Source organism: Vanessa cardui, chromosome 23 (assembly GCF_905220365.1).
Source record: "Vanessa cardui chromosome 23, ilVanCard2.1, whole genome shotgun sequence".
Classification (NCBI taxonomy): Eukaryota; Metazoa; Arthropoda; class Insecta; order Lepidoptera; family Nymphalidae; genus Vanessa; species Vanessa cardui.
Window position 1 is genome coordinate 1072270 of NC_061145.1, and position 15201 is coordinate 1087470.

Sequence of the window (15201 nt, forward strand, 5' to 3'; positions counted from 1 at the left end):
AATTTGGTATAGTAAAGTAAAGTAGGGTTTAAACTTTTTGTGTCTTATACCTGATGGCCGACTATGTAATAATATATAGTGGATCTAATGAATGATCTGACGACCTCCATGGTCGAGTGGTGTGTACACCGGTTTTCATGGGTACGCCACTATGAAGTCCTGGGTTCGATTCCCGGCCGAGTCGATGTAGATTACCATTAGTTTTCTATGCTGTCTTGGGTCTGGGTGTTTGTGGTACCGTCGTTACTTCTGATTTCCATAACACAAGTGCTCCAGCTACTTACATTGGGATCAGAGTAATGTATGCGATGTTGTCTCATATTATTATTATATTGTATCATATATTGTAATGAAGCGTTGTGGTCCCCAGGCATCCTGGACTCAGCCGTGCAGGGCGGGCTGGTGCACTACGAGCGCGCCTTCCTCACGGCCGCGTACGAGGCGCGCCGGCCGCAGCACGCCGCGCTGCTGCAGCGCCTGCGCGACCACATCGCCGACCAGGTGCCGCTGCTCAAGCACGGTCAGTGACCCCCCCCCTCCCCGCCCGATATACTATTTATTTATTTAAGATTCACCAGTGGTAAATATATCAACACGTACAAAGGTATACAATTTTAATACAACTTAAAACTAAATGCATTACCTATTAAGGTGAATACCACTTGCAAAGATACAGTTGGAGATGACGAACTTACAAATAATTAATTGTTAGTAGGTAATTAAAGGTTAATTAAAAATGACAAGAATTAACAATAATAGTAAAATAATAACATACAAACAAAAAAAAAAATAATAATAAATTAGTTAGCCGACAATTTTGACAATATTTTCTTGTGAAACTTGTTTGATGAGTCTCCAAAAGGGTCTAAAACAGCGCTATTCATTAAAAGAGTCTGCGCGACCACATCGCCGACCAGGTGCCGCTGATCAAGCACGGTCAGTGACCCCCCCCCCCCTCTCCCCGCTCGATATACTATTCATAAACTTTTCGTATGTTAAATGACATAAGCCCACCTTATGTTACCTGTTATACCGGTAGCCGGTATGGTCAACAGACAGCCCAATTTTGAGACAGACTTTTATTGTAACTAGACTTTCTCCGTATTTAGTACGAATCAAGTCAATTCAAGTTATGAATCTTATTGTAAATTGAATAATATTTATTAACTTTCAACCATTTCTATATGAATACTCAATCATAGCTAATATATGAACTTTCAACAAAGGGTACTTCAGAGCGAATAACAGAACACACTTAGCCATACCGGCTCCCGGTATGTCAACAGTTGCGGCCAAAATGTGTTTATACCGGGAGCCGGTGTTTCAACAAACAAGAGGTTATAAGAGTACTTTTTAGAAAGAAACGCCTGGAGTTAGGCTCGGGTTCCATCATAGGACGCTAATTACTGTCAATAACAGCATTGTAAATGTGTTTTATTTGAAAAGAGCAACTATGCGAGTTTCTTGCCGTTTCTTCTCGCTAGAAGCTGCTTTCCGAAACGGTGGTAGTATTTGATTATTGACGTTTCAAAAACGCTTCGTTGTGAAGTTTACTTGAATAAAATTGATTTGATTTGATTTGATATTTGTGCCGTCAGCACGTCGCCTTTTTAGTTGTACTCCATATTTGGCATGACGAAATCATAACAATTTATTGTTAGATTATTATAATACATTAATCACTCAGTCAGTACAGGGTACTCAAACAATTGTGACATGTCGTAAATAAAAATACATATATTATTCCTTCGGTCTTTGAGTATCGGCTAGCCTCATACCTGGATACGTCTCTGAATATTATATGCCTCAGTATCTCAAGATATAGACCGCGTCGTGTAAAAAGAACGCTGGAAGAAAGCGGAGGGGGTGTGCTTGCGCATAAGTACTATCGAGCAAGAAAGTACTAGGCATATTGTTTATTTTTGAAGTAGCCTCGCGCGCGGGTATACAAATTAAATTTTGATAGGCACACCATAGGCAGGCTTTGTTCAGTTCTTCTATTTTTGCCGCTAGTTAGAAAGACAGTAAGAAATTCCGAATCTTTTGAACCTTTTAATATTTAGATTCGAACCATTTTGTGCCAATCTATAAAACGGACCACCATTTTATAGATTGTTATAAATTATTATCAACTGCAATAATATCATCCTCTCTCTTCATAAAACAATTTACGTCATAAATATTATTTCTTTCTTTCCTATGTAAAACCATTTCGTAATAAAAACTTTTTTGCGTGATGGTATTTTGAGAACAAACGTAACGTGGACACAGTGTGGATAGCAAAGCTCATACCACCAAATTGACCGATAAATAGTCTAGTGCGCAGGTTGACTGCTAGCGTTCTTTTTACATGACGAGAGCTATAGCCTACACGCTAAATATTAATAAGTTAACCGCGTCCACAGGTCTGGACGTGCACGCGTCGCGCGAGCCCGTGCGCGAACTGCACGCGCACCTGGCGGCGTGCTTCCGCCGCGTGCAAAACCACGTGCACCAGCGCTACGGCCGCCGGGTGAGACCTCCCCGCCCCCCTCTGCCCCGCCCCCCTCGCCCCGCCCCCCAGTGACGCCCCCTTGTGACCGTGTGCTCTGGCTGGCAGGTGTGCGAGTTGGAGGCGGAGAGCGTGTCGTCGCCGGAGGTCACGCTGCGCACCAACCTGCGGGACAGCGCGGAGATCGAGCCCCGGAACCCGTCCAATCGCATCTCGGATATATCTACGGGGAACGAGTGAGTCATATTAGGTTTATGTAATCTTTGAAGTCATACAAGCTATCATTGGTGTGAAAAATTAAAATTGTATATTATATCTAATGTCGAGTGTCGTAATGAGTCGAGATGGCCCAGTGGTTAGAACGCGTGCATCTTAACCGATGATTGCGGGTTCAAATCCAGGCAAGCACCACTATATATATGTGCTTAATTTGTGTTTATAATTCATCTCGTGCTCGGCGGTGAAGGAAAACATCGTGAGGAAACCTGCATGTGACAAATTTCATAGATATTCTGCCACATGTGTATTCCACCAACCCGCATTGGAACAGCGTGGTGGAATATGTCCCAAACCTTCTCCTCAAAGGGAGAGGAGGCCTTTAGCCCAGCAGTGGGAATATACAGGCTGTTGTTGTTGTTGTTGTATATCTAATGTTGCTGTTTATTTAAACAGTAAACATAACTTTAACGAAATGTATTATTACGTAACTAAGTTATTTTTAAAATTATAAATAGCAATACTTATTATTTTTTTCTCAGGACAACACCAAAGTCGAAATTTAAACTGAATTCAGCGATTAATTGGACGAGGTAATGTTGACAATTCTTAACTATCTTTCACTTATTCAACTATACGATTTTATAACATAACATATTATAATTTGACAAAAAATATTACTACGAATAGGCTGACTGGAAAATAGCACCACTCACATTGAAATACTAACCATCTTTAAATGACAATTTCCCTACCAGCTTTGAGAACTAAGTTGTTATGTTTCTAGTAAATATAGTTACACTATTTTAACACAAACTAATATACATATTTATATATACAATACTTAGAATGAGTAGCGGTAAAATATATGAAAACTGTGTGGCACCTACACGGGCTTGCACAAAGACCTACCTAATTAATTGATTAGATCTTAATTAATCTTCAAATGACATATTTTTAATATTATAAAACATTTGTTCCAGAAACAGTAGCAGCGGTACTTTAACGCCTCGACATAAGAAGCGGAGTAGAAAGGTCGGTAACCACTCATAACCATTTTTCTTATGACATATGTGATGTATGGTAGACGGGTGGACGAATGGACCACTTAATGGTAAGTGGTCATCATCACCATAGACATTTTGGCACGGGAGGAAATTTTAGTCACTCACATAATTTTCATCAAACTCGACGGGTTTGTAAGCTAACCTCAAAGCAGTAGAGGTAGTCAGACCATAATGAGTCAGAACAAATGCAATTTAACTAATAATAATAAGGGTTTTATCAATAATATTCTAATAAACAGATATGTTATATCCATACTAAACAACAGAAAAAAGTGTGCCGCGACGGGGACTGTTTATTTTAGTTTATTTTTACATTTTGTTAAAAGTAAAAAGGATAGCTTGATAAAAACAATAAGTAAAAGGGATAACTAGATGTTTTAATTACGCAAAACGTATTACTACGTAATTATGATGTATTATAACGTGTTACTACGTAAAACGACTAAAGGCAAACGTCCTAATTAGGACGTTTTCTAGTCTTCACTTTTTGCGCGTTAATAACATATCTGTATACTAAAACATCATTGGGTTTTATTAACTGACTGACATTATTCTTCTTTATATTAATATTAATGTATGTTCTCAATATTTTCAGAGTGAAGTGAGCCTGCAGTCGAGCGGTAGTCAGTGGTACACCTCAAACAGTGCCAACGGTAACATCCACAGCGCGATCAACAACGCCATCAACAGCGCTTTCAACACCGCCCTCTGCAACAACGCAGTCAACAACAACTCACTCAACAACAGTACCGTCAACAACAACAGTCTTAGCAGCAACAATACCAGTAGTAACAATATCAGCTCCCTGTGCGACACGTCAGCGTCTCCGTTAAGGGAGTTGAGGCAGGAGGTAAAATACTAGTAATGAACTAGACTAACTGTCATTTAAAAGTAAACATCAGTATAATAGTAGTAAGCTATAGTTAATGAGAGCAAAGATGTTCCAATATCGTTCGAAAAGCTGCATTAAATACGTGATCACTGTGAAATTGTAAGTACCGAATATTGTTCACAGTTCACTATATTATAATCATAAATGTTAAAGTAACTCTGTATGTCTGTTCGTCTCTCTTCCACGACCAAACCGCTGAACCGAATTTGATGAAATTTGGTTTAAAGCAAACTTATACTCTAAGAAAGGACATATGTTACTTTTTTGCCTAAAACATGACAACTAACACCCTAAAACGCGAGCACAGCCGCGGGCGAAAATTAGTGGTTTTATATTTATCATAGTAAAATGTCGCATGTGACATTCTGAAATAGCGCTCGTTTTGAAGAATAAATCTACGAATTAATTTTTGCAACGATGATAAAAATAATATCACTAAAGAACATTCCATGATTCTATTCCATTCAAGTAGCGCTCATTGGTCAATTATGCCTGAGATTTATTAGTGGATTATTGTCGGATTCGCCCCGCTCACCTGTAGCCGCGCATCGACCAATGAGGTGCTAGTACTTTGTTCCCTTGGAGTTCGAATTATGGAATGGGAGAATCGGAATTAAGGTTATTTTTGGTTGGTTTGTTCTCCTTATTGCCATAAAGACAAAATCGCAATACTGGAGATCGAGAATTTCGAAATTGTAATATTCAATTTTACGTTGATTAAAGTAGGTAGTAGGTATTTTTGCAAATCCGTCTAGGTAGGCTACCCACCCATCGTATATTCCATTGCTAAACAGTAAAACCTCAGTATTGTTGTATTCCGAGGATGAATGAGCGTATATAAATAAAGGCGCAGGAGACATAACATCTTAGTTCGATGCTTTGATATGAGAAGTAATAAATAGTATTTATATTCTGAAAGTATCGATGTCGGTATTGAGGACCTCATCATAAAGCCAATTTCCCAGTCAAACTTGCTATAAGACACATTATGACGTCATAAATATGATCAGACTTCTAGTGGCCCCTATATTATAGGTTTCATATTTATATTACATGACTCATATCGTAAAGAGGCGTATATAACGTTAGAATATATAAAGCGGGGCTCAGATATGGGCTAAAGTACGTAAGGTGTGAGGCAAGGTGTGCGTGGCGCGGAGTGTAGCGGCGGTGTGTCCGCAGCTGGTGTGCTCGCGTCCGCAGCGCGCGCGTTGCAGCCTGCCGCCTTCCGAGACGCCGTCCAACCGGGACTCGTTGGGTGCGTATTGAAGCTCGCTCTGGGGTCGCCTACTTGCTAATTGCAAATCCATAAACCTTGCATGCAACATCGCAGGCGGAAATTGCGTACTATTTTTTGGAAAGTATCAAAAACAGCCTGTCAATTTCCCACTACTGTGCTAATGCCTCCAAAAAAAATCAAAATCAAAATAAACTTTATTCAAGTAGGCTTTTGTAAGCACTTTTGAATCGTCATTTTACAATTAAGTGAAGCTACCACCGGTTCGGAAAGTAGATTCTACCGAGAAGAACCGGCAAGAAACTCAGTAGTTACTCTTTTTTAACATTTAAAAAATACAACGTCATGTTAATTAAATACAATTATTTCAATTGAAGAGAAAGTTTGGAACATATTCCACCACGCTGTGGAATGTATCAATTGTACGTAATTTCTGTGTTTGAATGACGGTTTTTATGAGTTGAGTTGAGTTAGACCGTATGCCTGTTTGCACGTTTTATGCATGTTTGCACTTTATTTTGTAGTAGTAGTTGTAGTAGTAGTAAAGCTTCCTTTTCCCTTTGAGGAGAAGATTAGACACATATTCCACCACGCCGCTTCATTACACATACATTAAAAAAAAAATCTTGTTTTGGCTAGCATAAATATAGCACTAAATCACTGTTTCAAATTAATCTTAATGAGTCCTGTCGTTTGGGAGGCGATAGATAAAGTTAATAAAGCGAATTATATAACTACGAGGTAATTTCTGATATCATTTTCAAATTGGAGGTATTATTTTTGAGATCTACATTATTCCAGATGATCATAAGTATTATAATTATAACCAAGAATGCGCTTAGTCCTTTGTCTTAAATAATTTATTATTAATCATCATATTAATCATCAATAATTGTTGTACATATTTCTAAAAATGTTTTGAGCATCTGCCTGACGTTGGTTGCTAAGCAACGCTTTGTTATTAAACATTCCACATCGAATTTGGCTGGACTATAGAAAAGAATATTTTCTTTATATACATAGTACCATGTAACTTATAAGGAAATATATTTGGAAAACACAAAACTGCGCCGACCCCAAATAAAATTGGGAATAGGGCAGGAGGAAAGAAAGAATTTGGAAAACACAAAAAAACTACCTTCAATTTTACTCACTTTTGACTTTGATTTTAAATAAGATTTGCTTAATGAGAATAATCGACGCAATAGTCCGCTGGAATATTATTTTAGCACCATTTTTTATACACATTGCTTATTTATTACATATTAAGCGTGTTTGTGAGAAATAAGTCTTTCATCAAATTTTTTTGGGTTTTAGGGATCGCTTTGTTTGGGTGTGTTGTAGTTTTTAGTATAAGTATATTATTGAATGTTTGAACTAATAATCCATATACATCATTGTTTTGAATTAGGTTGTGAATTTATTAAGGTAGGTCATAGACTATAAAAATATGACCTTGAATAGCAAAGCACTTAAAGGTCAAGGAACATGATTGTTTGTAACTGGTATGAATGGTACTGTTCCATGATCTAATACTATTAGTATTAAATAAAAATAACTATCATATTATATTGATATAGGAAAATAATTAATGCTATTTTATTACAACTCCTTATGTGATCAAATTACAATGTTCTCTAGAATTGATAATATTATAATAAAGATTTAATTTTTATCTGTGAAAATTGATAATGCTAAAACAATTATTTGATCTTTATGTATTAAATTCTGGTGTGTGTTTAAATTGTTTTAATGATTTTTTTTGTTTTTGTTATGATTTACTTGGATGTTTCCTAGCTATAGTGGGTGGTGGTATAATCATCGAAAATTTTATATTAATTTTCTTGTTAAATGTAACTTTCAGTCTGTTTTCCTAGCATCTCACAATTATATATTACCTCTTTAATATCTACTGTTAAAAATAATGTAACAAGTTATTAACTACGGGATATTTACTTGGTGGTAGGGCTTTGTGCAAGCCCGTCTGGGTAGGTACTACCCACTCATCAGCTATTGTTCCGCCAAACAACAGTACTGGGTATTGTTGTGTTCCGGTTTGAAGGGTGAGTGAGCCAATGTAACTTCAGGCACAAAGGACATAACATCTTAGTGACGGCGCATTGACGATGTAAGGAATAGTTAATATTTCTAACAGCGTCATTGTCTATGGGTGATGGTGACCACTTACCATCAGGTGGCCCATATGCTCGTCCGCCAACCTATACCATGTTTATTTTTATTTTTATCCGTTGGAGCTTGATATTTTGACATTATCTACGAATGCCTTCAGTCAGTCTCGTGAACAAGAATAAAAATCATGGTAAATATACCGTAGTTAATAACTGTAGTAATAAAAATAACCATGTTGATTTAAAATCTTATAATGTAACAAGTACTGACTGGCAGAGCTAGTTTTCATATAATACCTGATTACAGGAACGACAGACTCCAACCAAGATGACGAAGAGCCACCACCGTTGCCACAGAAGCAATCGCACAGAAGTCTAGAACTGGACGCTGAGAACAACAACCAGGAATTAAACCTGCCTGTCAGGCACAACTACGACCTAGTCATATCGCCTAGGAACTCCTACCTCTACCAGTCTAGGAGGAGGAATACATGTGAAAAGTTACCACCTAGCAGTGAGAAAGCGCCGACACCTCCCCCTAAGAAGAGAAATCAGAACGCATAAGGTATAATAAGACTCCCAATTGTTAATAGTTCAAACGTTTTTTTGTTAAATTATATTCGACACAGCAAAGTTATTTAAACATAAGGCGTCAATTACAAGATACAAACACAGAGAAAATATTTATATTATATGTACATAATATAGTTAAACTGTTTAGTACGAGATTATTATGGACTTTTAAATTGATAGAGACCAAAATTACGTTTTAAAACTTTGACTAACTGTGTCTTTGTCTATGGATACACTTTGAGAAACACTCTTATAGGATTGAGATTTTAATGATAATTATCAAACTACGTAATAACATTTATTCAATAATTAATAAAGCTTATTCAATAGTATATAATCGTTACGTTTATATGTTACTGAAGTTATTTATTAATACGTTTTTATGTTTATATAAAACGACAGACACGATTTTTATCATCAATAAAAAGTAATAACACATAAATATCGCGTAGTGCTGGCTTTAAGAGCAGATGACTAACTTAACTCGTAAAATAAGTCAAAAATGAACAGTTTGCAAAGAAAATAAGGAAACAATTTAGAAAAATATTAACATTCACTTGTAAATGTGATAAGGTGATATAATTATATGAAAAGTTGGGTAACAGATAATACCATTGATAGGCATAGGTCATCTTAGGGAGAATGTTGAGAGTTTGTACTAAAACTCTCCGTTGTGGTTTAATGGGTATCATCTGATACAAGTTTGCACTCATGCAGATTGTATCAATGTAATTTCCGTTTGGAATGTGAATAATTATAAGCCTTAAAACTGGATAGACCACCGAAAATATTACTAATTGAGTTTAAATTTCAAAAGTATTTTTTATATGTGATACGAAAAAATTTAAGATGCCATTTTCTCCAAAGAAAGATATTCAAATTTTTTTATTGTATTTAGGAAGTGACTCAAAATGATAGATTAAAAATGTTATGTCCAAAAATAGAATATTTAAACGGTATTTAAGAAACATATTCTGGCTACTACATGAACGTTTTAAATTTTATTTGTATAATTTACTTTTTATTTTGTGTGTTGTGACGTCACGGATTTGCTCACTTGTTCGTTTGTATGTACACACGTTTGATTCACTATATCTATAAAACATTAAGTATATAAATGATTCAAAGAACGAGATAATTGAAAAGACAAATATGAATACTTTGGTTCAATAATCATTGGAGTTTTTAATCTGGTATTGTTATCATTATCTCTCTCATATTATTCAGGTTGAGTAAAAAAAATGGAAGATGTTGTAAAATGCCTTATTAAAATATTATTTGATTAGCGACGAGGCTGCTGATTCTTTCATTTTTTAAATGACATATCATGATAAGAAAGTAGCAAGTATGTCTTACTTATGACTTATAGTATCAATAAGCATATTTCCATATTCAATACTTTTAATCATTATGTGTATATGTACCGTTAGTAAAAAAAGATCCCCAAATCATTGAATTAAAAATGATATTGACAGTATTTTTCCTTTCTATAAATAAACTCATATATGTTCAAATGTTACAATTTAGTGTTCCGCGAAATTTGATAAAATATTATTCCGAAAATAAGACTTAAGAAAATTAGTGCCATATATTAAAGTTACCGAGTTGATTTACTTCATTCTATATTCAGTTACAGATACCGAAAAAATAGCGTTTATTTGATGACAATTTTTAATTAAATACAAATAATAAGTACCGTATATAGTACCAAAAGTATTTACAAAGTTTCAGCTCAATTGATAGGGGAAAATTGTTTAAAAATCAATAGCAGGATTGAATCCACTGCCAGCTGAATGTAAATAAAAGCTTGTTAAAGATATTTTAATGATAAACAAGCAAGTTACTCTAGGAAATCTATGATACATATTCATATCGAATGTATAATCCTTAATTTAAATTCCTGTGATTAATTTATTTGACCGTTTCTCATGTAAAATTGTCTTCCAATACATACGGAACCGTAACTTACCCTATTGAGTCATTTAGTTAGACGCTATTATGATTTTTATATCATTAACAATAAAGGTTATAATCCTTTGTAATATGTTGTTACCTAAGATTATATTGTATATTCTAAAGTATTTAAGACAATACATAGTGCCTTATAAATATAAAATACAATTTTTATAAATATGTAAATTATTTAAATTTAGAATTGATATTGTAAATCGATATTTTTTATCTGTGGCCGTGTTATAGATTAAAAAAATGACGTATTTGTAGACCACAATGAACTTTGTAATTTTTTTATGTAATAAAAAATACTCTAAAAGTAATAACACTTCTATCTCTACATACAGTGTTCAAAGAACTGAAAAATATTGTTGCGCGAAAGAGACGGGAGACTTCTTCCAAAGTACGTTGAAAAGGGATGCATATATATTTCTTAGTTCACCCTTAATAGAGTAAGTATAGTGTAGATATGAAATGTTACTCCTTAAATAGTATAATATCAGTCATTATCGATTTTTGATGTAATATGGCTATTTCACACTTAAAATAAAATTTTAATTAAATGATAATAAAAAATCTTATCAAATTTTAAGAAATTTTATGGATGTTATATTATTTTGTGACACGATTTTGAGCATTCGCGTACAAGCAAGCTTTAATAGTCTGTATATTTCCCAATGGACGGCCTCCTCTCCCTTTGAAGAGAAAGTTTGGAGCATTCCACCACGCTGCTCCAATGCGGCTTGGGAGATAAACATGTGTGCAGGTTTCCTCACGATGTTTTCCTTCGCCACCGAGCACGAGATGAATTACAAACACAAATTAAGCACGTTAAAATTCAGGAGTATTTGCCTAGGTTTGAACCCGCAATCATCGGTTAAGATGCCTCTCGTTTACTGGGCCATCTAAGCTTTCATTTTTATGGAACAAACGAGCAGGAAGCTCTTGGTAAGTGTCCAACATGGACATTACAGCTTACTCATGTAATGTTCGAATGTAAACAATTACAATACAGGCCAATGCACCCATTCAGGGTTGCCATAATAAAATAATACAAAGTATGTGTTTAGTTTTTATTATTATTTATTGTTTTTTATTCTAAGTGTGATAAACCAGCTGTATTATATAATTGAATAGCATTTTAATTTTATTATAGAAATGTACTCATTATAAACGAACAGACAATGTATATAAATTATTATAATTGTTATTTGTAATAAAGAAGTTATCCAATTACATGTTTTATTTTCATAAATATAGATTAGTCGAGAAATACATGGAAAACATGATTATATTATAGGATATATGGTTGGTGATTATTTTATACATTTTGTCAACCTGTTCACCTTTCCACAACTCTCTAGTTTTTATTACTCTAGATAGAAGGATCTCATCTCTTCTATAATTTGCTGGGAACTCGAAACAAAAAATATTTTTACTCATGTGTCCAGAGTTCTCCTTGGTTGAGGCTTTGTGCAAGTCCGTCTGTGTAGGTACCACCCACACATCAGATATTCTACCGCTAAACAACAGTACTTGGTATTTTTGTGTTCCGGTTTGTATGATGAGTGACACTACACTATAGACACAAGGGACATAATATCTTAGTTTCCAAGGTTGGTGCTGATGTAAGGAATGGTTAATATTTTTTACATTGTCTATGAGCAGTGATGAACACTTACTATCATATGGCCCATATACTCGTTTGCCAACTCATAGTATACAACAAAGTTTGATTTCGTCATATTGACCTCTTGTGTGAAGGAATTGTATGTGTACGTTTAAAATAATAAAGTCTCCCCAAGAAATTTCGCTCCAAATCAGACAAGTAAAATATATTTACATTTATTGTGCAAGTATAAATATAAATAAATAAATATGAGACAACATCAAATACATTACTCTGATCCCAATGTAAGTAGCCAAAGCACGTCTTGTGTTATGGGAAATCAGAAGTAATGACGTTACCACAAACACCCAGACCCAAGACAACATAGAAAATTAATGATAATCTACATCGACTCGGTCGGAAATCGAACCCGGGACCTCGGAGTGGGGTACCCATGAAAACCGGTGTACACGCCACTCGACCACGGAGGTCGTCAGTATAAGCTTAGTATAAAATATTTTTATCCTATCTGTACTTGTACAGTCACCATACGAAAACATAATCATTATAACCTACTTTTCGATGTCGGTTAGTATTTGTTTGAATTCATTTTCGTAATAAAACGTGACAGTAATGTTTTTTTTAAGTTTAGCTTTTAAGATCTAGGTCTTTACCCACATAGATAGAGAAAATAAATATTTTTCTCGGTTTTCCGATGCACTTATCACTAGCAAGCAAATGGACATGATAAGTACCCTAATAGACCGGGAGATGATAATGACAAAATATTTGGTTATTTGTACCAGTATGGCGGTACTTCAGGGGTCTAATTACGTAAAGGCAAAAAGGAAAATGATGGTCATACCGCTCGCACCGGCGGCCCAATCGCGTGGGCTTTAATCGAACGTGTCGAAAAAATAACGAGTGTCGAACGAGTTGTTCCACAAAAATGCTTGTATTTTCAGATAGTCAAAAAAAAAAACGAAGTAGGCGGTAGCGTAATGCCATACTTCTCGGGTGTGGCTTACAGCCCGCCATACCGACGCGAATACATTAATTTTAATAGAACAATTGAACCATTTGTATCAGGCTAATTTTTGGATAGCTAATTATCGTCGAGTTGCCATTCACGAAAATCACCTTGCCATACTTTTCCGACAGTTCCCAGTGGCCGCCATACCACTGCAAAGGAGTAATTTTTTTTTTGGCCAAACGATTTGTACCACCCTGAAACTTTTTTTGACAGTTCCCTGTACGATCATAAATAGAAATCTGATAATGCCATACCTGTGGGAGGCGGCGAATGTGAACAATATTTTTTCAAAATCCTAAGATTTTATTCGTAATTCGAACGATTTGTACCAGTATGGCACTATTTTTTCCTGTAAGTTTGAGGTATAACGAATATTAATTTGTTACTCTTTTTCAACATTTAAAAAAATACAGTCATGTTAGTTAATACAATTATTTAAATTAATATATCCTGCCTGGAAGTCAACAGGTATTAACTCCACGCTTTTTTATCATCTACAAAATCTTGTATCGAATAATACGCCTTTTTCACCAATGTATTTTTTATAAACGATTTGAATTCACGAGACGGTAAAGTTAAAAATGTCTGCGGAATTTTATTATAGAAATGTCGGAAACTTGGCGTTATAAACTTATCCTTACTTCTAGTGCATATACAATGATTATCACTGATTTTATCAAAGTGATCAATGCTACTGTGAATATACATGATATTGATGTAAATATATTGCGACGCAACAGTGAGTATTCCTACTTTGTTAAAAACATCCCGAAGAGAGTCCCTAGCACAAGATTATAAATAAACTGAATTGCCCTCTTTTGTAAAATAAAGACAGATTCAATGTATGCAGCGTTATCCCAAAGTAATATGCCATATGACATAATACTGTGAAAATAACAGTGGTTGGAACTAGAATGATTGTGGTTTAGACTTTTAACATATGATTTAATAGTTTTATTTTTGTATTGTTTCAACGTTGCTGTTTATTTTTTTTATATTTGGTAGAATATCGAACACTTAAAGAAATTTTAAAATAACGAATATATAGGACAGTCATGAATATTTTATAGCGGTCTCGACGGCCCAGGGCGACAATTTTAACTTTGTTAGATTTTTTAATTTTATGGAGTATAATGTTGTAGAGTTACCCTAGCCTTTAGTACGGTGTTATGACATTTGATTCTAATATAATTTATATCACATTGTTATTGCATATTACGAATATAGCAGGGCTATTGAATTCACTTTATTATACAATTATTATTGTAATTAATTGATCAATAATTTGTAAAACTGTACTTAATTGATATTATTTTATATGGCATAGCATCTAATACTGGCATGTAACACTATTTCTTATTTTAAATATGATTGAGCTGTCATTAGAAAACAATAGGACTTTAAAGGAATTAATCAAGCCCTCGACCAATGATATCGCGTCAATTTGCTAACAGATTTTGTTAATTTTTCTTTTATTCTCTAATGATTGGAATAGACAATACCTATTATATTAAAAAAAAATCATGTTTGGAATATCGCATGTACAGGGCTACCCTTTACCATTTTATAGGGGCTCTTTTATATGATCAGGATCACACTGAGGGTACCAAAAACCTTTCGAAAAAATCGACGACGTAATGACGGTAATCGCAGCGTTACCATGGACCGATTCTAACTGTGAGGCAGGTAACTATAGATAGTGCCCCCCCAAAATTGGAAGCCCTAGGCCTCCCCATCTAACACTAGCACTGCGCGTGACATCGCGAGGCACAAATAATTAACATACATTGTAAATGCCACTTGTGTTAAGGATTAAATTATGTTATGTGTATAAACGTGCACTTCTAGAATCGTTAGCCTTGCTCGTTTCAACCTAAATCATCATAATTACCCATAGTATTCTTAAGTATAGGATTTTAAAGTTCATTAGAATTGTGACAAATGAAAGAATAAATTTATCGTTAATATGTAGCCAGTGATTTTATGAGTAATAGATGAGAA

General features: G+C 34.8%; 1 protein-coding gene across 1 annotated transcript in view; it reads left to right on the forward strand.

The window, feature by feature from the left end:
* The window catches only part of LOC124539661 (dedicator of cytokinesis protein 1), a 73169-nt gene extending 64566 nt beyond the window's left edge, over positions 1–8603 (forward strand). Inside the window, exons 29-36 of the mRNA XM_047116966.1 lie at positions 371–520; positions 2406–2512; positions 2600–2727; positions 3250–3300; positions 3691–3742; positions 4370–4624; positions 5849–5924; positions 8340–8603. Of these exons, the coding sequence (XP_046972922.1) occupies positions 371–520; positions 2406–2512; positions 2600–2727; positions 3250–3300; positions 3691–3742; positions 4370–4624; positions 5849–5924; positions 8340–8596 (1076 nt within the window). The 3' untranslated portion in view covers positions 8597–8603. The remainder of the gene's footprint in view (positions 1–370; positions 521–2405; positions 2513–2599; positions 2728–3249; positions 3301–3690; positions 3743–4369; positions 4625–5848; positions 5925–8339) is intronic.
* Positions 8604–15201: the final 6598 nt, after the last annotated feature.